The sequence below is a fragment of the Neovison vison genome, chromosome 3, assembly GCF_020171115.1.
Source record: "Neovison vison isolate M4711 chromosome 3, ASM_NN_V1, whole genome shotgun sequence".
NCBI lineage: Eukaryota > Metazoa > Chordata > Mammalia > Carnivora > Mustelidae > Neogale > Neogale vison.
Genome location: NC_058093.1, coordinates 234,242,332 through 234,270,322, shown reverse-complemented (window position 1 = coordinate 234,270,322; position 27,991 = coordinate 234,242,332). Strand labels below are relative to the sequence as shown.

At 35.7% G+C, this 27,991-nt stretch overlaps 1 protein-coding gene across 3 annotated transcripts in view; it reads left to right on the top strand.

Annotated features, from left to right (window-relative positions):
- IFT81 (intraflagellar transport 81) overlaps positions 1 to 27,991 on the top strand; it is a 145,187-nt gene that overhangs the window by 62,471 nt on the left and 54,725 nt on the right. For all 3 annotated transcript variants that reach the window (XM_044244299.1, XM_044244300.1, XM_044244301.1), the window contains exons 2-11: positions 10 to 168; positions 1,093 to 1,196; positions 1,778 to 1,958; positions 4,542 to 4,631; positions 7,647 to 7,712; positions 8,026 to 8,136; positions 9,481 to 9,565; positions 15,450 to 15,613; positions 16,912 to 17,007; positions 26,048 to 26,194. In XM_044244299.1, coding sequence (XP_044100234.1) covers positions 25 to 168; positions 1,093 to 1,196; positions 1,778 to 1,958; positions 4,542 to 4,631; positions 7,647 to 7,712; positions 8,026 to 8,136; positions 9,481 to 9,565; positions 15,450 to 15,613; positions 16,912 to 17,007; positions 26,048 to 26,194 — 1,188 coding nt within the window. In that variant the 5' untranslated portion in view covers positions 10 to 24. The remainder of the gene's footprint in view (positions 1 to 9; positions 169 to 1,092; positions 1,197 to 1,777; positions 1,959 to 4,541; positions 4,632 to 7,646; positions 7,713 to 8,025; positions 8,137 to 9,480; positions 9,566 to 15,449; positions 15,614 to 16,911; positions 17,008 to 26,047; positions 26,195 to 27,991) is intronic.

The window sequence follows — 27,991 nt, the reverse complement described above, 5'->3', positions numbered from 1 at the left end:
TATTTTTAGTTATAAGACCCAATTATGAGTGATCAAATCAAATTCATTGTGGACAATCTCAATAAAGAGCCTTTTAGGAAGAACTATAATTTAATCACATTTGATTCCCTGGAGCCAATGCAACTATTGCAAGTTCTCAATGATGTTCTGGCTGAAATTGACCCAAAGGTAAGGATTTTCTCTTTCTTGTGATGAAAAGGATAGCAGGAAAGCCATTTTTTGCCTCTAAATATCTGTGACTCTTGGGCCTTATTTTCCATGCCTGTAAAGTAATAATAAATGATGTTTAAGATTTCTCTACTAGCTTAAAAATTAGATTATCTGGGGCGCGTGGGTGGCTCAATGGGTTAAAGCCTCTGCCTTCAGCTCAGGTCATGATCCCAGGGTCCTGGGATGGAGCCCCACATTGGGCTCTCTGCTCCACGGCAAGACTCCTTCCCCCCCTCTCTCTCTGCCTGCCTCTCTGCCTACTTGTGATATCTGTCCGTTAAATAAATAAATAAATAATCTTTTAAAAAATTAGATTATCTGCTTGTACCTTATTTAGAAATTATTTCTCTGTTCCAAACATAAATTGATTTGGTCCTAGAGAGAAAATGCTCTTACAAAAGTTTTTATTGCATTGCAAGTTAGGTCACGTCTCTTATACACTGGTCTTTTCTACTGGATACTTTTTAAGCTTGATATTCTTCTTCTACTTTTTTTTTTTTTAAAGATTTTATTTATTTATTTGACAGAGCACAAGTAGGCAGAGTGGCAGGCAGAGGGAGAGGGAGAAGCAGGCTCTCCACCAATCAGGGAGCCCAATGCCGGGCTCAATCCCAGAGGCCTGGGATCATGATCTGAACTGAAGGCAGCCGCTTAACCGACTGAGCCACCTAAGCACCCCAAGCTTGACATTCTTAATACAAATCCTGATCTGACTTGTATGTACCCTCACTTGGAATCTGGGGGCCTCCATACTTAATCTGTTTTATGAGGAGATCATTGTGCCTGTTATGCTCTAGTAGAACAATTTTGTCAGTGAGTTTAAATATTTTTCTTTGTTAGATATACAACAATAACATATTTTTTCATTTCTTTATCTGTTAGCAAGTTGTTGATATCAGAGAGGAGATGCCAGAGCAAACAGCCAAAAGGATGTTGAGCCTTCTTGGTATCCTTAAATATAAACCTCCAGGAAATGCCACAGACATGTAAGAATTTGATCACATGTTGCTTTCTTAAAGCTGTGCTTGAATATCTAAACTTTCATTGGCTACAGTCAGTCTTTCTAGGCAATACCTGGTCTTGGTCTCTGTGTCAATGGCTTTAGTACGTCACTGAGTTTCAAAATAATCTTGAACTTTTAATATTATTTTGTCATGTAAAAGTCTTACGTGGGTCACTTTTCTCCCCAATCCAAAAAAACAAAAAACAAAAACAGGCAAATTCCACGATTCCATTTTATCATTTATCTGCCATCCTAGATAAAAATAATCACTTAAACTTGCCCAGTAAATGAAGTATTAAGGCAGACTACCAATTAATGGTTCCAGTACAACCTTCCCCTATAGTCCAGTGATATATTCCAGGCCCAATTTTATGTTTATTGTTGATATACAGAATGACTTTAGAATAGCCTTGTTTTTTTGTGTTGTTTTTTTTTTTAATAGTCATGGAAAGCCATCAAGAAATTGTAAATTAGTATTTGAGCTTTTATCTCTTTTCAAGGTTTATTTGTTATAAGCCAGGGGTGAAGGATGATCACCTGCTTGTGTTTATTTTCTTTTTATAGGAGTACCTTTCGTCAGGGTCTGGTGATTGGAAGTAAACCTGTAATTTATCCAGTACTCCACTGGCTTCTTCAGAGGACTAATGAACTGAAGAAAAGAGCATATTTAGCTCGTTTTTTAATAAAACTTGAGGTACCAAGTGAGTTTCTTCAGGATGAAACTGTGGCTGATACCAATAAACAGGTATACAATACACAAATGGTATTATTAAACGATCTGTAGATGTCAGGGTGCACATGTTCAAATACCTGTTAATCTCTCTTTAACTTATTTGCTTCTCTTCATTTCCAGGTGGCACCGAAAGGTAAAATGGCTAATAATGTTCAACTATAATCACGTATGAAAATACCGACTTTTGCACACAAATACCATTTCAGTGATAGATAGAAGAAAATCCTGAAATTAGGATTTTAGAATAATTTATTACTTAGGAAATGTGGGTAGAGAGGATTTTAGGTTTGGGAATGCAGAGCACTTTGCTGATCAGTTAGATGATTATACGATTTGTCATCCAAGTCAGAGAGAAAGGTACCATCATAATAATTACATGAAGGCAAAAGTATAAATTGACACTATCCCAGACAAATCAGGACCTGTGAGCCCCTGAGAGGATTTTGTACAGGCAGAGAAGCTAGGCTTGAGATCTCAGAGGACTTCCCAGTCAAGCAGAAGATAGAGAAAGGGCCAGGAGTTTGAAATTTCGGTGTACTTTTCTTCTAGAGATACTGAGTTCTGGCCTTATAGTCTTAAAGCTCTTGACTACTTTTGGGGTGCCTTGGTGGCTCAGTAGGTTAAGCCTCTGACTCTTGTTTTGGCTCAGGTCACTATCGCAGTGTCCTGAGGTCAGGCTTGTGCTCAGCCTGGAGTCTGCTTGGGATTCTCTCCCTTTCTCACTTCCTCCTCTGCTCCCTCCCCTCCCCACTTACAAGTGTGTATGCTCTTTCTTTTTCCTTCAAATAGATAGATAGATAGATAGATAGATAAATCTTTTTGTTTTAAAGTTCTTGACTACTGAGGTTTCTGTCTGGTCTGGATCTTGGTCCTGGGATTTCAAAGCACCTTGCTGATCAAAGACTATGAAAAAAGGAGATTCAGGCTTAAGATTTCAAAGGACTTTGAGTTTTTTTTAAAAGTGCCTATGTTTAGCCCTCTTTGCTTTTATTCTTGCTATATGCATAGACTGATTGTACAGTTTGCTGTGAATAGTTTGTCGCTCTATCCAAATAGATTATGAGGTCTGTGAAGACAGGTATTATGCCTTATCCATCTGCGTTTTCCTCCAGGGTTTTGTAGAGTTGTTTCTATACAGTATGTGCTTAAAATTGGGATTGAATCAGAACAATCAAAACTAAGTGGTTTTTCATCCGTTTATTTTGTTATTTTGGATAGCCATGGCAGTTAGTCAAAACAGAGTCAATATTGATCTCTTAAGACATTTTGGGTTTTGAAAGATTTATGTAAATAATCATATCAAATGTTATAGTAGAGAATCACATGGGAGATGTCATGGGAGAATTACAACAGAATGGGATGTCATGGGAGAATTACAATAGAAGGAGAGTGCCCCAACTCCTACATTTGAAGGCTTTACATAATGTAGAAAATAGAGAAGTATAAATGTGAAATATTTTCTCCTTCCTACACTCCCCCATCAATCAACTTGATAAAAACTAATTCCTCTGGAAAAAAAAAACAAAAACTCATTTTTCTGGAGGAAGTTTATTAATAGCTTTTACTAAATATACACAATTAATAGAAAAATTAATGATAAAGACATGTTTATTCTTGAAACGCGTGAGATGTAAATCTAAAATGACTTACACATTTAGCCAGTCATTTAGCACAGAACCTAATAAAAAAATACATGTTGTCTTCCTGAATGAGGAGTTCTAGAATAAATCCTGTCAGTACTCACAAAAAGTACTATTTTTAAAGAATTTGGGGTAAGGGTCGCCTGGGTGGCTCAGTTGGTTGGACGACTGCCTTCAGCTCAGGGCGTGATCCTGGAGTCCCGGGATCGAGTCCCACATCGGGCTCCCAGCTCCATGGGGAGTCTGCTTCGCTCTCTGACCTTCTCCTCGCTCATGCTCTCTCTCACTGTCTCTCTCTCTCAAATAAATAAATAAAATCTTTAAAAAAAAAAAAAAAGAATTTGGGGTAAGAGTTGTGATTTTTCTCATTTATTCAGCTACTTTTTATTGAATATATCAGTGATGCCAGGATCCAGGGATACTAAATTGCACTGGATAATAGGATTCTTGTCCTCTTGACTCTTGCTGTCTAATGGAGGAAGACAGACAAGTAACTAGGCAATTATAATTTTACATGATTTTTATTCTGATATCATGAGACTCTGATCTAGAATAAGTATAGGACTAGAGAAGTCTTCTCTGAGGATTGTGGTATCATGCTGAGACCTGACAGATGAACTGAAATTATCCAGGTAATGGATGAGGAAGTCATAGAGTATTCTCAGAGGTAATAGGCTTTGTAAACTGGACGTGGATATTCCAAGGATTGAAAGCTCACCATAGCTGGAGTATAGAATGTGAGTGAGGGAAGTAACCAGAGAGGAAGATGGAGAAGTACTTAATGACCAGATTATACACACCTACTTTTTTTGTGTCTTATATAAATGTTTCAGGATGTATTTTTAATGCTGTTATATAATGATTTAAGTAATCACTATGAGTTAATTGATAACCTGATGAAGAAATGTCTACTGGATCTAGTCATTAGTTTGTAATTTTTTAATTTGTCTTTCAGTATGAAGAGCTAATGGAAGCCTTTAAAACTTTGCATAAAGAATGTGAGCAACTTAAGACATCTGGATTTTCTACAGCAGAAATAAGAAGGGTAAAGTAAAGAAAATATAGTAACAATATCTTTTTTTAGATTTGAATATTAGTTTTTCCAGCTTGTTTTGTTAATTCAGTATGAGTCTTAAAACTATATGGGAATTAGTGATAGCAAGTGACAGATTTTCTTTTGTCTAAACTTTGCTCATTCTTTACTGAAGAAATTAATGATACCAAGGTAAATTCACAATATGTTCTTATGTACTATATAGATTCCTAACATGGATTTAAAAAAGATTACATTGTGGGTCTTTCTTTCTCTCTCTCTCTCTATATATATATATGTAGTAAAGAATATATATTACATAAAGTATAAAGTATATATCATATATATATATAATAGAAAATAGAGATGAGAACAAAGAAGATAAAAATCATCCAATTGCTATCCATTCAGGATTTGTGTGTATATTTATATTGGTAGGTATTTGAGATCATACTATATACATAGTTATTTGTATCTTTCATTTTTAATAATTGCATTGTGGTTATATTCACACTGTTATCTTTCTAAGTATGATTTTTAAAATTTTTCTTTAGAGAGGGAATGGGAGCAGGAGCAGAGGGAGAGAGAGAATCTTAAGTAGGTTCCATGCCAGCTCAGCCCAACATAGAGCTTGATCTCAGAACCCTGAGATAATGACCTGAGCAAAAATCAAGAGTTGAGTGCTTTACCAACTGAGCCACCTAAGCACCCCCTAAATATGATTTTTTAAAAAAATTTTGGTGGTGGTGAAGCAGAGGAAGAAGAAGAGAGAGAATCTCAAGCAGGCTCCACGCCTAGCTCAGAGCCCAACATGGGGCTTGATCTTATGACCCTGAGATCATGACCTGAGCCAAAATCAAAAGTCAGCTGCTTAACCCACTGAGCCATCCAGATGTCCCTCAATATGATTTTTAATTACTAAATAATTTTCCATAGTATAGATAGGTTAACCATTTTTTGTTTTTTATTTTATTTTTTGCTATTATATAATGCTATGATCATGATTATCATATATATAAATTTATTTGGGGGTATCTGTAATTGTTTCCTTAGGATAAATTTATAAAAATATATATATATTTTTTTAAAGATTTTATTTATTTATTTGACAGAGAGAGATGACAAGCAGGCAGAGAGGCAGGCAGAGAGAGAGAGAGAGGAGGAAGCAGGTTCCCTGCTGAGCAGAGAGCCCGACGCGGGCCTCGATCCCAGGACCCTGAGATCATGACCCGAGCCGAAGGCAGCGGCCCAACCCACTGAGCCACCCAGGCGCCCTATAAAAATATTTTTGACACATGTTACTAAATGATCTCCAAAAAAAATTTAACATTTTCATCAGGTATATAGCTTCTTTCCCTAAATGTATGCTAACTTCACTTTCATGAATTTTGTATTTTTAGAATTCCTGAGTTATTCCATGATATCTTTATTTTCTTAATCAGGAAGCAATAGAAGTTGCTTCCTTAGGGAGGCCTTCCCTGATTCCCTAGATGGATTAATTTCTCCCAATTCTTTTTGTTTCATAATACTCATCACATTTATAATTACTTTAACGTCTGTCTTCCCAACTCTCTTTATGAGGGCAAGGGCCATGGTCTATCTTGTTCATCACTGTATCCCTAGTGCCTTTTGCAGTACTATGCACATAGTAGGTTCTCAATAAGAATTTGTTGAGTGTATCAGGAATGAAAGATAAGCTCACAGTTAGTGGGGAGAAAGACCTATAAATAGGATACTTATGGTATGAAAGAAAAGTGATGGACATTCATCCACTGTTCCTCTGTTATGTCATGTGAGTAAACTGAAATGATGAAATGACCAAGAATCTAATCATTTTATTTTCATTATTGCCAAAGTATTCTTGAACATGCTCTTTTTAGAAAATATGATAAGCAAGAAATAGAAAATAATTCACTCATAATCCCACACTGTAGAGATAAGTACTATTGACATTTTAGTGAATATATTTAAATCTTTTCCTTGTATTGTGCTATATATAAATGTTGTAATCTGCATCTTTCAGGTAATGTCATACCATGAGTTTCTCTGTTATTAAACATTCTTCTGCATAATTTATAATAACTTTCATGGTATTGTGCTATAGTTAATTTAGTAATTCTCAGACATTTGGTAATTTACACATTTTAGATATGACTAACATCTGTGAGACTCCTCGTAGAGAAGTCTTTGACCTTCCGTGTGTATTTTATTAGGACAAATTCCCAGACATGGAATTACCAGACTTGATGGTATATATATATGGAATACACCACATGGTATATATGTTGTGTGTGTATGTGTATATATATGTATGTTTAAGACTTTTGATACTGTTCTTCCGTACCATGCCACCAGTGGTAAGTAAGAGTGCCTAGTTCCTCAGATCCTAACAATACTGACTACTATGTATATTTTTCTCTTTAGTTTACTGTGATAGTTAGGCTATTAGTTTAAGTTTAGGAAGGATTTTTTGTTTTCACTAGAAATATTATGGGGCTGATTAAAAGGAAGGCGGTTTATTTTTGAAGTCTTTAGTTTTAGGAAGGGAATTGGTTAATTGGCAAAAACAGACACAAATTTTTGTCTTGAAAACACCATAGCCTTAAAAATAATTTTGATGGGAAATTGGCAGAATATATAGTTTGATATTTAACAGAACAGATGGCATGTCAGCCGCTGTTGTTCATGGTTTTAGACCTGTACACTTTCCATTATAGAAGACTTTTGAAAAACTGTGTGCCCATATTTGGAATCAGAACACAAATGTGCTGGTTGGCAGCTTTACCTTGCTATGTTATAACCTGTTTTGGTTGCTTTTCTAAATGAACACTAAGCTGCCAAATAAATTATCCTGCATAAAGAACCCTAGGGGGAAATAAAATAAAACCCTTTATCCAAAAGAGGATCTTTGTTCCTTAATGATCTGGTTTTAAGTAGGAAAATGGCTGATGCACAATCATATGAAAATTTTATTTGAATCTACAAAGAATGTTTTTTTCTTATAATGTCTCCTTGACTACTTTTTAGGATATCAGTGCAATGGAGGAAGAAAAGGATCAGCTCATTAAGAGAGTTGAACGTTTGAAGAAAAGGGTAAGGCAAGACTTAGCTCTGTAAGACTTTGGCCCCAAGTCCCAAGGACTTGCAAAGATTTAGGAATGGTAATAAGGATTAAGCAAGGCATGGGTGTACATCTGAGGATCGGCTCAAATAACATTGACAGAAGGGGAATCTCCCTAGGCAGTAGCCCAGAACTTTGAGAGACCTGGAGTCTGGAACTTTACTGTCATCTCTAGGGAGTACTGTTTGCTAAAAAGAAATGATAAGTGGATGTCTGAGTCACATGACATGCTAATTTCTTCCTTGAACTTGACAGTAACATGTACTACTTATTCTCTTACTGTAGGTGGAGACAGTTCAGAATCATCAACGGATGCTTAAAATAGCAAGGCAACTTCGAGTTGAAAAAGAGAGAGAAGAATTTCTTGCACAACAGAAACAGGAACAAAAGAATCAGGTATCCTCATAAAAGTTTATATTCTCATAATGAAAGAAATAGTTCCTTTTGATCGTTCAAATGTAAAGAAAAAAGAGTTCTACAATTGTAGACGTTTGTTTACATGATGGAATACTCTTAAGAGGATTTTGTGGCACCAACAGCAGTAATACTATTTTTGGGGTTCTGTACCCAGTTTGTATCTCTATACTACCTTTTGGCCTGTGCTTAACTCCTGTTGACCCAACATTACAGAGCATTCATTGTAATGGTATGCATTAAGATTAACTGCTCATAAAACTCATAGGCTGGGTGGCTCAGTGGGTTAAGCCTCTGCCTTCGGCTCAGGTCGTGATCCACGTCCTGGGATTGAGCCCCGAATCAGGCCCCTGCATGGCAGAGAGCCTGCTTCTTCCTCTCCCTCCGCTTGCTCCCCCTGCGTGTGCTTGTTCTCTCTGTCAAATGAATAAATAAAATCTTAAAAAAAAAATTATAGCATCTCTAAAGAGTGTCCTGAGATTCTGGGGCTATCAGAATATCTATTTTTTATTCTGCTGGTCACAGTATCCACTACAGTTTATTCCCGTGGCAAGTAAGCAAATAATGAAAAGACTCAAAATCAACCATACTCCACATTTTTAGATTTTGCCTTAAAGCAAAAATAATTTGGCTAGAAAGGATTACTTCTATTTTATTAAAAATCTATCTTAAAACTGAGTAGGCATATACATTAAAAATATACTTCAAATCAGCTCCATTTCCTATTCAATAAGATGTTTGACTCTTTTTGGAACTTGACTTGGCATCGTGGTGGTTCCACTGCGCCAGTAAGCTGCATTGCTTGGGCCCTGAATGGTACTTAGCATCAGGGTCTTATTCTAGGACATCATTTGTGAGAACGCTAATATTTCTTAGAATTAAGAAAACGAGGTTAGGGGCACCTGGCTGGCTCAGTTGGTGGAGTGTGCAGCTTTTGATCTCTGGATTATGGGTTCAAGCCACACATTAAGTGTAGAGATTACTTAAAAAGAAAAAAAGAAGAGAAAAAAAGAAAACCATGTTATAACAAGTAAAGCCTGGTGTGTATATTTCTTTACCAAGTATTTTTCCTTAATTACTAAGTACAACCAATAACTAAAGATTGACTTTCTGAAAGCTTTTTTTTTTTTAAAAAAAGCTTTACATGAAAAAGTATTGAGAAAACCAGTTACATTTTGGGCTCAACATAGTAATTTTCTTAGTTCTTATTATTTGTTCTTTTTACATCACAAGAATTGTGTGGAACTTGTATTTTTCTTTGCTTGTCTATGTGAGTGGTAGGTTTCAATAGACTAAGCAAATAATATATCTATTTGTATTTTAAAGCTATTTCATGCAGTGCAGAGACTGCAAAGAGTACAAAATCAGCTGAAAAGTATGCGCCATGCAGCAGCAGATGCAAAACCTGAAAGTAAGTGGAAACTATTATATGATACAGATGATCAGAGAATATTAGTTTAAGTCAGTAGTTTTCCTTAAAGCAGTCAACTCACAGGAATTAATTATAGTCTAGTGATAGCTAAGCATTTTAGAGTGTCATTTCCTAGTTAATGAATGAGAGCTCTGTTGAAGACATCCTTTAGTTTTTACCTGGAATTTTATACTTCCCATTCACTGTTTGGTCAGAGAGTGAAGGGCGTAAAAACCACCATGGACGGAGGCTTTCTGAAGAAGGAGCATATGAAACACTTTGGATGGATGCTAGCAAAAAGATGGGTGGAGAATAGTTGTTTTAGAGCCTGGGCTTATTAAAAAAAAAAAAAAGAGTAAAATGTTGGACCCTTAAAGCTGAGTGTTTATTCATATATTGGGTAGTGCTAATGACATGGGTATCCCTGGCTCTGTTGTCATATTAGCTTTACTTAGAAGATAAATTATTGTAATATTTCCAGATTATACCACCAAACCCATCCTAGGTACTTTTAAAGTTTTTTTGTTCATCAGAAGGGAGACCATGTAAATTGGAAAAGCAGTGGAAAGCTCTCATTGGTATTGGAGAAATATTTCAGTATAAGAATCTAACTATTCAAAGATTAATTCATCTTTCTGTAGTATTATAGGAAATATTATACTCTTAAGCTGTGAGTCTTAGAGTAAAAAAGATAGACAGTAACAAGTGTTGGCGACAATGTGGAGAAAATGGGACTCTCATATGTTTCTGGTGGGGGTATAAAATGTGTGACTGCTTTGAAAAACATATCTGGCAATTCCCCAGAATGTTAAACAGAGTTACCATGACCCAGCAGTTTCATTCCTAGGTATCTACCCAAGGGAATTGAAAACCTGTGTCCACACAAAAATTTTTACACAAATGTTCACAACAGCCTTATTCATAATAGCCAAAAGGTGAAAACAACCCAAATGTCCCTAAACTGATGAGTGAGTAAATAAAATGTGCTATATCCGCCCAATGGAATGCAAAGGCATGAAGTACCGATACATACTATGACATGTATGAACCTCAAAAACATGTTATGTGAAAGAAATTAGTCACAAAAGACCACATATTGTAAGAGTCCATCTGTATGAAATGTCCAGAATAAGCAAATCTAGAAAGATAAAATCAAACTAGTGATTACCTGGGGGTAGGGGGTTGTAGGAGAACACAGCTGTGTGTATGTGTGGTGTGGGGAGGAAGGGAATGCTAATTAGCATAGAGCTGCTTTCCAAGCCGATAAAAATGTTCTAAAATTGATTGCAGTGAATTTACTAAAAACCATTGAATTTACTAAAAACCATTGAATTATACACTTTTCTATGCAATGTAATGTATATCTCAATAAAGTTTTTGAAAGAGATAATACAGTATATCCTTAATTCTAGACACTTATTCTTTCCCATTTTAATTGTTTTTGCCTTTGGGGGATACATCTCATATTTTACATACACATTTACCATGGTATTTATTACTTTATCAGTGGCATCTTAGCACCAAGGAAATATGGTATATTTAATTAATATTTGAAAAACCAGTGTAGTGTTGCCTACAAAGTACATGGTTAGTACATGTTAATTAGCGGCTTTCCATAGACTTTCTTACATCTCTTAGTCTTAAAATTCAGATTCAAGCAATACCTGGAAGTTGCCAGGCATTTAGTTGTTGGGGTCATTTCATTCTTCATTCACTAAGTTTTCACTTTTTAGGAGAATGTTAATTTTTAGGACAAAGAAAATACTTTTTTTATGATTTTTTTTCTCCTTAGTATAATCTCTATCTTTTTAGCATATGTTCTTTGGATTTGATGTAGGCTCCTTCACAATTTACTGCAATAAAGTAAGATAAATCTTCAAAAGAAACCCATTATATATAGTCATTTAAAAATTAATATCAGTAAGTAATTTGTATAGGCCTACTCTTACTAAAAGTATTAGAACTTACCATTAATAGTGGATTTTTTTTAAATGAAGGTAACATGTAAGAATGGAAAGTTTGGTATGCAGAAAAACAATTAGTTAATCAGTACAGTTTAATACAATTTAAAATGTTCACCTGAAAATGTGTTTCTGTAGTATCTGTTATCCTCAATCTTACTAGGTTAGATATTTCTTGCTATTATGTTTTAATTCTGACAACTAAACAAAATATCCAAAGATGTTTATAGGTTTAGCAACATTTCATTTTTTTATTTGAATTGTTAGTCTTTTATTTTTCTTTGGCTTTCTAGGCTAAAGAAAAATTGTTTGGGCCAGGAAATACATAATTATTCACTTAGTAATAAAATTCACAAATAAAATTGTGTTTTATGCCTTTCTTGAAATGTTGGTATAACATTAATATAAGTAATATTGCTGCTAAATAATAAAATCAGTTGCGTTGTTAAGTACTAATAGAAATAATTGGCTCAAACCTACAGTGTATTAATTCAGTATTTGCTGAACATCTACTACATGTCAGGAACTATGCCGGGTGCTAGGAATAGAAAGAAAAGAGACTTAGGTTCTCACAGTTTAATACAGAACGGCAGGCAGTGAACAGCGATAACGCAGCTTTACAAATTTGCTGATGAAGCTCAGCACATGATCCTGTGAGAACAAAGAGGCAAAGCACCAAACCCTATCACAGACTCAAATGGCTTCCTGGATGAAGTGGCCCCCGAGTTAAATTCACGTTGGAAAGCGAAGGAGTACAAGACATTCCGTGCCAAGGCACAGTGACCTGAAAGAACATACATATAGGAGATGAAAGGAGAGAGAGAGAAAAGGGTAGGCTCCTTCTGACTGCTTATCTTTGAAAAGGAGGCAAGAGAGGGAGGGAGCGTGCAAATGAATGAGGAAGACAGTGCCCTGCCTAGACAGTGAGAGGGTAGTAGCGTGGGGTGATTGTGTGCTGCAGAAGAGAGTCAGTCAGACAATCGGAGACTGAAGATCTAGGAGGAAAAGGTGAGAAGCGATAGCTGCCTTTCCCGTGTGCCGTACACTGAATGTTCTGCAGCAGTTGTTGGCATTATCTGAATCTGACTCAACTCAACCCCAGACTAGTCACCGAGTCATAATTGGTCTATTTCCAGGCCCTAGCATGCTAAATTATACACAACAGGCCTTCAGTAAATGGTCTGTTAAGTAGTTAGGAGGTAGGAGTAGAGACCAAATCCCTGGATAGGAACAGAATGATCATTTCCACAGATAGGAGGGGAGTTAAAGTAAGAAAAAAATGGCTGAGAGCATAAAAGTAAGATATTATGTATGCAATATATGTTTTTTGGGGGTGGACAGGGTGTGGGGAGCAGCAAGTAAAGGAGTTCTTGCTTTGTTGATATCTTTCTGAAAGACAGCCTTAAGGGTTGTATTCAACAGCCTGGGAAAAGAGTAGATGAAATATGTTTAATTGCTCCAGGTATTTCCTTTAAGAAGGTCTATCTAAACTTTTTAACGAAAAATGACTTATGGAAAGTTTCCATTTATATAAATAAAAATTATTTTTAGTGTAGGAATGTGCTTTGTATTTTTTCACAGTAACAGCCATATTATAAAACACTCATGGAAGTTAATTCATCTTTATACTCTACACTTTCATGAGATTTATTATATAAAAGAAGCTACTCATTAAACTATAGTAAGGCCAGTGGGATGTTTCCAGAGGGTTTTTAATCCAAAGTTTGCTGCGATCTTAGTAACCTTATGTTTAATTTCACCAGGATTTTGAAAGATAATTTTTTAAAAGCTACACAGAACATATGACTACTTTATAAGGTCTTAAGTTAAAACTATTAAGAGAAGATTTTAAAATGTAAGAGAAACCCTGTTTTTACATTTTTTTTAACATTTGTACTGAGGTAAAATGGACATATAATAAACAGCACGTATCTGAGGTGTACACCTGATAAATTTTGACATAATGTACAGACTGTAAAGGGCAGAGCCTTAATCAAGATAATAAATGCACCCATCACCCCCAAATATTTTCTTGTGTCCTTTGTGAAAGCTTGTTTTTGCCCTTTTCTGTCCCTCTATCTATTCCCAGGCAACCACTAATCTCCTTTTTGTCACTATAGATGAATTTGTATTTTCTAAAATTTGAATCTCTCTTATTCTTTTTAAGATTTATATTTCTTTACTGGAGAGAGAACGTGAGAGTATGAGGGGTGAGAGAGGGAGAAGGAGAAGGAAAGAAGCAGACTCCCTGCTGAGGGAGAAGCCTGACCATGTGCTTGATCTCACCACCCTGAGATCATGACCTGAGCCAAAATCGAGTCAAATGCTCAACCAAAAGAGCAACCCAGATGTCCCAAATCTTTCTTTCATCTAGGGAAAATAACATTTAAGACTTTTAAATCTTTAAAAACATTTAAGTTTGATTCTTTACATCTCTGATTACATGTAGTTTAAGAACTTAAAAGATGGAAGAACTAGGCACCCAATAGCCAAAGAAGCCAGGATATAGATTTAATCGGAAACCACATAGGAATGACTGCCTAATTATTGGTCTGAGTCATTAAACACTTTCTCTTCCCTCCCTTTCCCCAGTCCCTTAAAAAGGGGGGAAATTGTAGGGATGAATAGAAAACTTGTGATTTTGCCATTAATAAATTTTTACATGTTAATATATGGTTAGCACAACAGAACTAAAAATAATGTTAAGGCTTTGGGCCAAACTTATTATGCAATCTACCTACGTAGATTACATAAACCGGAAATCCAGTGTTTTAAAAAGTCAAGCCAGAATTTGTAAATGTGTAATGGAAAGATCTGAAATAAACTTTTTAAAGCTCTTTAGGCTGAGAATTTATAACAAAATCATTATTCACCAAAAATCTGTGTGTGTATATATTTATGTACTCTACCAAAATAAGAAAACTTATTAAATATTTAAAGTATAATTTAAGTTACCACTTACCATAAGCTAATATTTTACAATATCAAAACTACAAAACAAAGAAAGCCAAAAATGTTTATGAATGTAGATAATTTCTTTTTTTTTTTTGCATTTTAACTTGTATTTTATTTTATTTTTTAATTTTTTAAAAGATTTTATTTATTTATTTGACAGAGAGAGAGAGACAGACAGACATCACAAGTAGGCAGAGAAGCAGGTAGAGAGAAGGGGAAGCAGGCTGTCTGCTTAGTAGAGAGCCCGATGCGGGGCCCAATGCTCGATCCCAGGACCCTGAGATCATGACTTGAGCTGAAGGCAGAGGCTTAACCCACTGAGTCACCCAGGCGCCCTTAACTTGTATTTTAGTAATGTTTTCATTGGTTTGAAACTGATAAAGTATGATGTATTACCATTTGTGAAGTAGTAGAATAGAAATATAAATTGCACCAGAAGTATTATGAAAGGAGGAGAGTAAATGGCCACTTATAGAAGAAGGAATCTGGGTAAAATTTCATTTGTGTTGCCATTTGTGTTATGGACTGCTTAAATACTGTGAAGGCAAAATATGACCCGAAAGAGATCTTGCTCTGCAGATGTTATTTTTGTTTGTTGCAAAGTATAAAAAGAATTAGGTAGTAATTTGGAAAGATCATAATATTACTTTTTCTATAATTATGGTAACGTCATTCTGTGTAAATTGTCCTCTGTTATCATTCTGATTAACATCAAACGATTTCAATGGTCGGGGCTCCTGGCTGGCTTGGTCAGAGAATTGTGTGACTCTTGATCTTGGGGTTGTGAGTTTGAGCCCCATGTTGGGTGTAGAGGTTACTTTTTAAAAATGGGAAAAAATTTCAATGGTCAATTTTTAATTATATAGATTGCTTTTGATACATATGCCTATTCAGGTCTTTGATTTTAAAGTGTACAAAGTATCACTATACCAACTCTCTTGGGCTGAATATTTATTTTATTTTTAAAGGTTTAATGAAGAGGCTAGAGGAGGAGATAAAATTTAATTCTTATATGGTTACTGAAAAATTTCCTAAAGAATTAGAAAGCAAAAAAAAAGAATTGCATTTTTTACAAAAAGTGGTGTCAGAGCCTGCAATGGGCCAGTCTGATCTTCTTGAGCTTGAATCTAAGGTAAGTGACAATCATCTTCTTTTTATAGATCCCAATTTTATCTCATCCCCAGTCCTGTGAAAATTATATGAACTGCTTTCTGTAGTGTCCTACTCTTGACTCAAATTAACCTGTGCTGAGTTGACAGCTTTATGAAGAGTTCTTTTGAGCAATTGTAGCTTGTAATGCTGTTACTTAAATCCACATGATGTTATAAAGACTTAGTCAACTGATTAGGAAACTAAGTAACTTGAAAATGTAAATTAAAGTGTTTGACTTATAGGTTTATGTATTCGTAATATAATCATTTAGATGGTAAATTTTAAAATATTTTGCATAAATCATTAATTTTTATTTCCAAAAATAATAATATAGCAATTTTATATTTAAAGCTAAAATATTTGTATTAGGCTTTTATGCTTGCTTTGGAATTACTGAACTTTTTTGTAATGCTTATTGAAACCTGGTTTTATGTTATAACATTTTTGTTCCATAGAAATAAAGCACCAATCAAGTGTGTATTCTTAAAAAATAACAAACATGACAATTAATTGGATGATTTGGATTTGCTAATCCTTTAATGTGCTTAATTACCACTATACTTAAATACGTAATTCTAACTACCTTATTCTTTTCATTTTCTTATAGAAATTACATGTCCAAGTGTGATTTGGCTCAAATTTAATGTCATGGAATTAAAGGGAGAACTCTAATCTTTTCAAAGGATAGATATACTGAAAGCCAGGGAGTTGGTTTTTTTTTTAATTACTTGAGGGACTGTATGCTTCTGTTGGCTTTATTCACTTCTATTTATTACCTTTGATAAAGGAGTAATGAGTAGCATAAATGACAACTATCATCAAATCACAGATCACAGAAGGGTTTTTAGATGTCATCATGTCAACTCTCAGTTGGGTTCATGAATTCCTCGCACTAAATCCCTGGGGAATGTTAGTCTGGATTTGCTTTATCACTTGCAGTGACTTAAAAGTCATGTTAGGTAAGGGGTAATTTCAGATTTGCAGAAATTGTCTTTCTGACAATAATGTATAAATATTTCACGTAGAATTTTTTAGTATAATTTAAACATGAATGGCTATATAAGTAATCAAAATGTGTAAATATATATTATGAACTATGAAATGTAAATTTTCTAAAAATAATCATAACAACCCATTTATAACATTAACGAACCTGTTCCTTCCATGAAATCACTGATGATAAGAACAGTAAATTCAAAGCTTGGTTTGGCCAAATGTCCCTTAGTTTGTGTAATCATAGGAAGAGTTTTAACTTTCCTTACTTTCATACTGTTTTAGATAAATGAAGTAAACGCACAGATCAATCAGCTGATTGAAAAGAAAATGATGAGAAATGAGCCAATTGAAGGCAAACTCTCACTATATAGGCAACAGGTGAGACCACTGTTTTGCCCCTCATATTTACATCTTTTATCTTTTGGTGAACATCTTTGTAAAAATCCCGGGCTGTGTTGTGGATAGTCTTAGAGTAAGAAGGAAGTAAAGAATAAATATTTTTCTGTTATTGCTAATCTCCAGATTATAACAAAAATTTTGTGGAAAAGCCACAAAACATGCATGTTCAAGTTTGAAATTCAGTACACCTGATCATGCTTAGTTTCCTTACCGTCTGCCATCTGTGGTAATAGAGCTCTTTGTGTTTTTATCTCTTGGGTGTGAAACTTGATTTTTTTAAATGAAAGCTTACCTTAAGTGGTATAAAATCAAAATATTTGTAATCTTTAATGAATTAAAGGCAATATACCTTTTCAGGTTTCAAGTTAGTTTGCAAGTATAGAATAAGTTAAATTTTAGTGCCTAGGCATTTATCATTTAATCCACAGCTATAAGATTGGGAGGGTATAAATGTTGTTCTGTATTTCTAGACAAACACTTCAAATGAAAGCCATAGATTATCTGACAACAACCCAGTCAGGAGTTTCGTGTGATGAGCATTCTGTAACATTTTTCACAGATACTAAATTTTCTTTTTTAGATGCTAAAATTTTTTTTTAAAGATTTTATTTATTTATTTGACAGACAGAGATCACAAGTAGGCAGAGAGGCAGGCAGAGAGAGAGGAGGAAGCAGGCTCTCTGCTGAGCAGAGAGCCCAATGTGGGGCTTGATCCCAGGACCTTGGGATCATGACCTGAGCCGAAAGCAGAGGCTTTAACCCACTAAGCCACCCAGGCGCCCCTAGATGCTAAAATTTTTAAAAACGTTTTTATACTGGAGAATTTAAACTGTATACAAAGGTAGAGAAAAATAGTTCAGTAAACCCTGTGTCCCAGGCTATAACAATCATGGCCATTCTTGTTTCACTATACCCCCAGACCAATAATAGTAATCTAAGGGCGCCTGGGTGGCTCAGTGGGTTAAGCCGCTGCCTTTGGCTCAGGTCATGATCCCAGGGTCCTGGGATCGAGTCCCGCATTGGGCTCTCTGCTGAGCGGAGAGCCTGCTTTCCTCTCTCTCTCTCTCTCTCTCTGCCTGCCTCTCTGCCTACTTGTGATCTTTGTCTGTCAAATAAATAAATAAATAATCTTTAAAAAAAATAATCTTACAAAAAAAATAATAGTAATCTAATTTTTTAAAGCAAATCTTAAGACTTTATATCATTGCATCTATAAATATTTCAGAATGTATGTCTAAAAAATAAAGGCTTAAAAATCTTAATAGCATACTACATCTGAAAAATGTCATAATTCCTTGATATTGGCAAATATCCAGTGTTCATATTTCCTGGATTTTCTTTCTTCCTTCCTTCTTTCCTCTGTTCCTATCTTTTCTTCCTTCCTTCCTTCTTTTGTTGCTTTGTTTTAATTGGGATACTTACAGGATTCATACACTGCATTTCATTGATATGTTTAAGTATCTTTTAATTTGTAGCTTCTCTTTGCCGCTTATTTATCTATTTAATAGTTTTCTTGCAGTTAATTTATTTGAAGAAACTTGTTTATCCTTTAATAGTGTCCTGTTGAGGGGCGCCTGGGTGGCTTAGTGGGTTAAAGCCTTGCCTTCGGCTCAGGTCATGATCCCAGAGTCCTGAGATCGAGCCCCACATCAGACACACTGCTCGGCAGGGAGCCTGCTTCCACCTCTCTCTCTGCCTGCCGCTGCCTACTTGTGATCGCTCTCTCTCTGTCAAATAAATAAAATCTTTAAAAAAAAAATAGTGTCCTATTGATACCATTGATTCCTTTTTTGTTTATCAGCAGGATTGCCTCTATAAAAGAAACCTCTCATCAACATTTTGATTAAACTGAACTGTAGTTCATTTAGGAAAGACAAGCTACATACTTGATTCTTTAACAGTTTTCAAAGAGAATTGGTTTTCATTCATTTTCATTCTCCATCAATTAAGACAGTTTTTCATTTTTTTAGTTGCTTATTTACTTAATGTCATTATGAATCATTGATGTAATTATATTTGGTAAGTTTAAGACATTTTCCTTAATGATGCTCAAATTGTCCCATTTTTGGCCACAATGAGGCTTTTCAAGTAACTTCTGATTCCTTTTTAAGATTCTATTTGTCAGGCACCTGGGTGGCTCAGTGGGTTAAAGCCTCTGCCTTCAGCTCAGGTCATGATCTTAGGGTCCTGGGATCAAGCCCTGCATTGGGCTCTCTGCTTGGCGGGGAGCCTGCTTTACCCCCCACCCCCCGCCTGCTTCTCTGTCTACTTGTGATCTCTGTCAAAAAAAAAAAAAGATTCTATTTGTCTTTGATAATGTCTTTGCTTTCTGGTATGATTAAGATATTTCTGTGCTCATTTTTTTTTTAAGATTTTTATTTATTTATTTGACAGAGAGAAATCACAAGTAGATGGAGAGGCCGGTAGAGAGAGAGAGAGAGAGAGGGAAGCAGGCTCCCCGCTGAGCAGAGAGCCCGATGCGGGGCTTGATCCCAGGACCCTGAGATCATGACCTGAGCCGAAGGCAGCGGCTTAACCCACTGAGCCACCCAGGCGCCCCTCTGTGCTCATTTTTTATATTTCCTATCCTAGGCTTAGAATTAGACTTTCTTCTATGAGTCTGATTTGCTTTAGTAGGAAATAATATTTAGAGACTGAAATCTGGGTATTAGGACTTCCCTTTGCTCCTGGGTGGTCATTATTTTTAGATCTTTTTAGTGGACAAAACTAAGAAGTAGTTTTTTTCTTCCTTCCTAATGTATACCATGAGTTCATACTTACCCTTCCAGGTCAGATTCAAGGCTTCTGGGCTTCTACTTAGCCTTATCAGTCTCATATCTTTCTCCTTATCCCACATGCGAAATTCTGGTTCTCAGTAACATGAACATAATTTAATCCATTATTTGCATTTTTTTCTTTAATTTTATTTATTTATTTGACAGACAGAGATCACAAGTAGGCAGAGAGACAGGCAGAGAGAGGGAGAAGCAGACTCCCTGCTGAGCAGAGAACCTGATGCGGGGCTCCATCCCAGGACCCCGGGATCATGACCTGAGCCAAAGGCAGAGGCTTTAACCCACTGAGCCACCCAGGCGCCTCTCCATTATTTGCTTTAATCCACACTTTACACACAGTGTTTCAAAATAAAAGCAATAATACTGCCACCAAAAATATGATTGCTGCTGAAAGTTATTTTTCAGTTTGTTTTGTCCTTAGGATATATCCCACTAGGAATAGACAAATTACTGTTTTAAAGTCACTTAGAATAGTTCTTCTATATGGTTATGCCATAAATTAAACTGGATACGTATATTTGTTTATTTTTAGAGATTACTTTTTTAAAATTTATTTATTTATTTTAGAGAGAGAGAACCCACACGTGAGTAGGAAGGGGCAGAGGGAAAGGGAGAGAAAGAATCCTCAAGGAGATTCCCCACTGAGTAAAGAGCTCAACGTAGGGCTCCATCCCAGGACCCCAAGATCATGACCTGAGCTGAAATCCAGAGTTGGCCAATTAACCAACTGAGCCGCCCAGGCATCCCTAGGGATTGCTTTTTTGGGGAATAATTTATTTTATAATTATTTAAAATTTTTACATGATTCCAAGTCAAATCTAAAAAACAAGAAATACTCAAAGAAGTTTCTAGCATCTACTCTGATGCTATCCACCATAATCTTCCCTTCCCTTATAGGTAATTTTTTAAAAATTATATACTTTATTATTCCATTAAAAATAATAGTATATTACATAGACTCATATAACTTGCTTCTTAGAGAAGGAAGAGTATATTATACACACTTTTATTTTCCATGCTTTTTAAAAAAATTTTTTTAAAGATTTTATTTACTTATTTGGCAGAGAGAGAGAGGGAGAGAGCAAGCATAAACAGGGGAGTAGCAGGCAGGAAAGAAGTGGGCTCCCTTCTGAGCAAGGAGCCCAGTGTGGGTGGGGCTTGATTTCAGGACCCTGGGATTATGACCTGAACTGAAGGCAGATGCTTACCCAACTGAACCACCCAAGCACCCCACTTTTCAAAATTCTTAATGATATATGCTGGTGAATAGTAAAATAATCTTTATTCCTTTTTTTTAACAACTTTATTGAGGTACAATTCACATACCATACAATTCACCTATATAAAATGCACAATTCAGTGACTTTTAGTATATTTAGAGTTGTGGAACCATCACTACATCAATTTTAGAACATTTTTATCAGCTCAAAAAGAAACCCTTTACCCATTAGCAGTCACTTTGCATTTCCTTCCCAACCCTAGGCAACCAAGCTGTCTCTATAGAATTGCCTATCATGGACACTTCGTACAAATGGAATCATACAATATGTGGTCCTTTGTGCTGGTGTCTTTCACTTAGCTAGTTTTTTTGTTTTTGTTTTTTTAAAGATTTTTATTTATTTATTTGAGAGAGAGACAGTGAGACAGAGCATGAGAGGCGAGAAGGTCAGATGGAAAAGCAGACTCCCCATGGAGCTGGGAGCCCGATGCGGGACTCAATCCCGGGGCTCCGGGACCGTGACCCGAGCCAAAGGCGGTTGCCTAACCAACTGAGCCACCCAGGCGCCCCCACTTAGCATAGTTCTTAAAGTTCACCCATGTTGTAGTGTGAGTCAGTACTTCATTCTTTTTGTTATTAAATAATATTCCATTGTATGGATAGATCATATCTTGTTTATCCATTCATCAGTTGAGGGGTGTTTGGGTTATTTCTACTTTTTGAGTGTTACAAATAATGCTGCTCTGAACATTTTTATACGAGTGCTTGTGTGAAAATATCTTTTCTCTTGAGTATATTCCCAGGAGTGGAATTGCTGTTTCGTATGATAATCCTGTGTTTGACATTTTGAGCAAAATGTCAGACTCTTCCCAAACCAGTCCAACCAATAGTGTAGAAAGGTTTTGATTTCTCCACATCCTTGCCAACACTTCTTGTTATCTGTTGGTTTTTTTCATCTTCTAGTTCTTCTTCTTCTTCTTCTTTTTTTTTTTTAAACTATAGCCATCATAGTTGGTATGCTTATTCCTGTTCACAGTCCCCACTGAGTGCTTATACCACAGTTCATGCAGACAATCACAGTTAGACATTTGGGTTGTTGCCATTCTTTTGCTATTACAAATCATGATTCAGTAAGCAGCTTTTTGTTTATGTCTTGGTGTATTTTTGCCAGTGTTACTTTCAGGATGTAGTCCCAGAGTTGAGAGTACTAGGTATATTTGATAGATACTGCCAAATTCCTCTCCATAGAGGTTATAGCATTTCATGTAGTAATGAAAAAGTCCAAAAAAGAAAACTTGGGCAAATTTCTCTATAACTTACAAGAGGAGAAAGTATTCCTAAATATGTCTCAAAACCTGAAATAATAAAAGAAAAAAACTATTAAATCTGATTTCATAAAAATAAAGTAAATTTGATTTTTCAAAAATAAAGAACTTTTTGGGGCGCCTGGGTGGACCTTCTCCACCTCAGTGTAGGAGAGTGCCTGTTCCCTCACTGCCTCCCTGTAGAGTATGTTGTTGAACTTTTAGAGTTTTACCATCCTTGTAGGTGAGAAATCATATCCAGTGATAGTTTTAATTTTTGCTTATCTTATTGTAAGCAAGGTTGAGCATCTTCTCACAAGAGTAACAGTCATCTTAATTTCATTTTCTGTGAATTGCCCCGTTATGTCTATATCCTCATTTTTCTCGAGAGTTGTTGGCCTTTTTTTCTTTATATATTAGAAATAATTACCTTTGGAGCACCTGGGCAGCTCAGTCAGTTAAGCATCCGACTCTTGATCTCAACTCAGGTCTTGATCTCAGGGTCGTGAGTTTAAGCCCCATGTTGGGCTCTGTGCTGGGTGTGGAACCTACTTTAAAAAAAAAAAAGAAGAAGAAGAAGAAAAGAAATATTTGCTCTTTGTCTGGCTTATAATTCTAACATTTTCCCCCAGTTTGGTATTTGCCTTTTTACTTTTGTTTTTTGTTTAAAGATTTTATTTATTTGACAGAGAGCACAAGTAAGCAGAGCAGCAGGCAGAGCAGTAGGCAGAGGGAGAGGGAGAAGCAGGCTTTTCACTGAGCAGGGAGCCCGATGCGGGACTCGATCCCAGGACCCTGGGATCATGGCTTGAGCCGTAGGCAGCCACTTAACCTACTGAACAACCCAGTTGCCCTGCCTTCTTACTTTGTTTACAATGTTACATCACCATGGAAAAGTTCTTTTTTTATTTTTTTAAAGATTTTATTTATTTATTTGACAGAGAGAGATGACAAGCAGGCAGAGAGGCAGGCAGAGAGAGAGAAGGATGCAGGCTCCCTGCTGAGCCAAAAGCCCGATTCGGGGCTCGATCCCAGGACCCTGAGATCATGACCTGAGCCGAAGGCAGTGGCTTAACCCACTGAGCCACCCAGGCACCCAAAAAGTTCTTCATTTTTGAAAAATCAAATTTACTTTATTTTTATGAAATCAGATTTAATAGTTTTTTTCTTTTGTTATTTCAGGTTTTGAGACATATTTAGGAATACTTTCTCCTCTTGTAAGTTATAGAGAAATTTGCCCAAGTTTTCTTTTTTGGACGTCTCTGTTTAATTTTTTTAATTTAAATCTCTGATCTATTTAGAATTTTTTTTCTAGTTATGCTATTTATTGTATATAGCTATCCAATTATCCAATTGTCCTAATACCAGTTAATAAAAAGTCCACTTTTTCCCCTATGGATTTGAGATTCTAATTTAAAAATGCTATTGGACGTATTTCTATATTTTCTGTTTTTCCACTGACCTGTCTGTTCAGGTACTCATATAAACTTATTTACAGGAGCTTTATAATCTAGTTCAAATAACTGATAAAAGTAGTCACCTTCACCTCCAGTTGCTGTACTTTTTTTTTTTTTTAAGATTTTATTTATTTTTTTGACACAGAGAGAGATCACAAGTAGGCAGAGAGGCAGGCAGAGAGAGAGGGGAAAGCTGGTTACCTACTGAGCGGAGAGCCTGATGCGGGGCTCAATCCATGGACCCCAAGATCATAACCTGAGCCGAAGGCAGAGGCTTAACCCACTGAGCCACCAAGGCGCCCCCAGTTGCTGTATTTTTTCAGGGTATTTTTTTTTTTACAATTCTTATTTGTACGTTTTTTCTTTTTTTTTTTTTTTTTAAAGATTTTATTTATTTATTTGACAGAGAGAGATTACAAGTAGGCAGAGAGGCAGGCAGAGAGAGAAGGAGTAGGAAGCAGGCTCCCTGCTGAGCAGAGAGCACGATGCGGGACTCGATCCCAGGACCCCGAGATCATGACCTGAGCCGAAGGCAGCGGCTTAACCCACTGAGCCACCCAGGCACCCGTGTACGTTTTTTCAATAAGCTTTCTTATCCACTTATCCAGCTCTTGAAAAAATTAATTTTTTAATTGTTGGGTTTGTACCTTGGAACTTACATCTTTATGATATCTGAGTCTTCCCATCTAAGAACATGTTATGTGTTTCCATTTGTTCAAGTTTATTTTTTGGTTTGTTTGAGTGTTTTCCCTCAAAGTTTTGGACTTCTCTTGCTTACATATTTTATTTTTTGCTCTTATAATTGAGGGCTTTTCTTTCCTTATGTCTTCCTCATTTGTCTGTAGGTGCTATTGATTTCTTTACTGTAGTTTTCCCATAGATTCTCTTGGGTGTTTTAGGTTTATAATCATATACAATGAAAATTCCAACTTTTCCTGTCAAATTCTTATGCTTCAAATTGCTTTCTCTAGTCTAATGGTATGAACAAATACCTTCAACACAATATTAAATTTTAGTGGAGTTAGTGGGCATTTTTATCTTATTTCAGATTTAGTTTCTCTGTTAAATAAGATCCTGGTTTGGACTGAGTTTTATACTTATTTTTTATTATGTTAAGGAAGTATACCATTGATTCCTCTCTGGTTCTGCTACTCTTATCATTCTTTCTCTTTCTCTCTCTCTCTCTCTTTTTTTGGCTGGAATAGAGAGAAACAAACTCCATAGAGAGAAACATTCCTTCATCATCTGTCTTTCATTTTTTTAAAAAAAGATTTTATTTATTTGACAGAGATCATAAGTAGGCAGAGAAGCAGGCAGAGGGAGGGGGAAGCATGCTCCCCGCAGAGCAGAGAGCCTGATGCAGGGCTCGATCCCAGGATCCCAGAACCACGACCTGAGCCGAACGCAGAGGCCCCAACGAACTGAGCCACCCAGGCGCCCCTGTCTTTCATTTTTTAAACAGAGAAAATAGACTTGTTTAAAGGGTTTGCATTAGAGATTTCCCCTCCCCTGTCAGATTTGTGTCAAGAAAATATTTGTACTATTTTACTTAAGAGGACAGTTTGGCTAATGTTTTTCTTAAACTAGTACAGCCATGGTTCACTTAAGGAAATCCCCCAAGAGTGGCTTAGTAATATAAAGTACTGCATTCATGGCTAAGAACAGCCATCTGGATTGTGTAAACATTTGCCTAATTCTGATGAGTCACATGTTTGATTTTAAATCTGCACTTTATTAGAATGCCCCAAATATAATCGATGTTTTAACATTTCATTTTCAAAGTATGGATATTGAATTTAGGTAAGATAATCTGTGTTGTAGTTTTGAGAATAAAACATTCTTGTTTTCTTTCAGTGAAATGGAACCTACCATGCAGAAAAATAAAAGACTTAAGGAAAGCTTCTATTTATGTACCTAGAAAGTATCTTCATTAACATTTGAGTGTTACTTGACAATATTTTAATATTTTTATTTCTAATGTATTTTGTTTCGCTGCTGATATAGCCTATATTTTCAGGGCTTTTATCTTCCAAATGTTTTGGGTTGATATTTAGTATACATTGCATATTCATATTAAACAGATAACTGGTGATGAGAGGTAGTAGGGCAAGGGGTATTGGTTAGGAGAAGCCAACCTAATATTGAAAATTTAGCTTGATAAAATCTAAAAAATTGATAATTTCACAGGATAATAGAAAGTGGATAGTGTGTCTAATTTTACGTTCATTTTTAATGCTCAATTAGGCATCCATTATTTCTCGTAAAAAAGAAGCCAAAGCTGAGGAACTTCAGGAAGCAAAGGAGAAGTTGGCCAACCTAGAGAGAGAGGTTTCAGTGAAGACAAATCAGACCCGTGAATTTGATGGCACCGAAGTTTTGAAGGGAGATGAAGTAAGTTGAGGTATCTAATGGGACAAGGATATGAGTATTGTTTTTGTTTGAAAACATTCATGTTTTTTAGTTTTTTGGCTTGAATATCAGTAATGGAAAGTTAATTTTATTTTATAAAACCCATTTATTTAAAACTGAAAAGTCTTTGCAATAATATTAAGATATTCTTGCTTAGAATGACATAGATATTAGTGACTTTGTGAGATAATGTTCCAGATTTTTACTCTTTAATTAACCAGACTTCTATTGGATTTATTAATTATATATTATTAATTATAAATATAAAAGTAAAGCAAAGTGAGTAGGAACTAACAGATAAGACAAAAATTCTTATTCATTGATAAACATTCCAGAAAGGGCTGAGAAAATATCACTAAGTTACTTTGCCACTGGGACTTGTACCATTTAAATGACTTCATTGTAGATGCTTGTAAATTTTAAAAATACAACTCTGTCTTGTGTTGCTATATACTTTAATTTTTGAACAATGTTTTAACAGCTGTTATTTCCTTTATCCTTTTGTCAGAGTGATGAGATTAGTGGGACAAGTAACATTGTCATTTATATGTATGGCTAAACTTAAGCACCAAAAATACAATCCCCCATCTCATTTTCATAAAATTAGCTCAAGAAAGAATGAATAAATGAAGCAAAATTTCTTTAGCACAGTGCTTTTTTCTTTTAAGTGAATCAGTTGATATTTTAATTCCTAATCCTTGCCTGTATTTTACCACTTCTTACAGCTCTTTTATTTTATATTAGCTACTTAGCTACTAGGCCTCAGCAAAAGCTACTTCAAAAAGCTGCTCACATTCAGACTCCATTTTTGGTTTTGAACAGTTACCAAATTCATACTGTTACAAAATTGGCAGTGGACCTTCACTGGCCACACACAAGTCTTGAGTTGTTCCCACGGTACCACTTTTCTCTGTGGTGTTTCTGATTGTTGCCTCCCAGTATGCTGTTAGCTTTCTGCAGAGTAGTAGATTTCAGCAGTAAGCACGTGACTGAAAAATTCCTTTGGCTTTTAACATCCGCTTCCAGATTGCTTTAGGAGATGGGAATATTTTAAATGTTACTTGGAAGCCAACAGGGTGTGCTTCATGACATCCTTGCAATCTGGGGTGGGGTGGGTAGAGGTTAATTATGCAGTAATTTTGTTTTATAAGAGACCATGCTACCTCCTACCATTTTTGTCTTTTCTTAAGAAAATGCTGCCCAACTGACAAGAAATACTAATTACCGTGGCCACATTTGGCATGAATAGTGCTTATAAATTCAGCATTAGATATTCCTTCTATGCAAATGTGAGGGGAAAGACCATAGTGCCATCCTATTAGGTTTTAGTTTTGATCAATTATAGTGAATAGGAGAAGTGTCTGATGACAGAAAAAGCATGCTTTTTTTTTTTTTTTAAGGGGAAGGGGATAACTTTGGCAATGATAAGGTCAACTTGGTTTTTAAACAATATCTGGTCAGAAACTAGAACAAACCAAGTAAATCACTTGGCAGTTACCTAAAAGAACAGAAGGTATTGGGGAACATTAAGCATAATTTTATAAAGAACAAATCTTGGTAGACCAGTTTTATTTTCTACTTTGATGAAGTGATAGACCATATGGACAAAAGGGAGGAAGTTTGTTATACTTAAAATTATATAATATAGCTGGACTTCAGTGAGGTTTCATTTGGTATCACATGGTGATCACCAAAAAATCATGTTTCTTGCCACCCATCTGTTAACACAGTTGGTTAGAGGGTATCGAGTAGTAGCATGGCATTTAGAAAGAATAACTA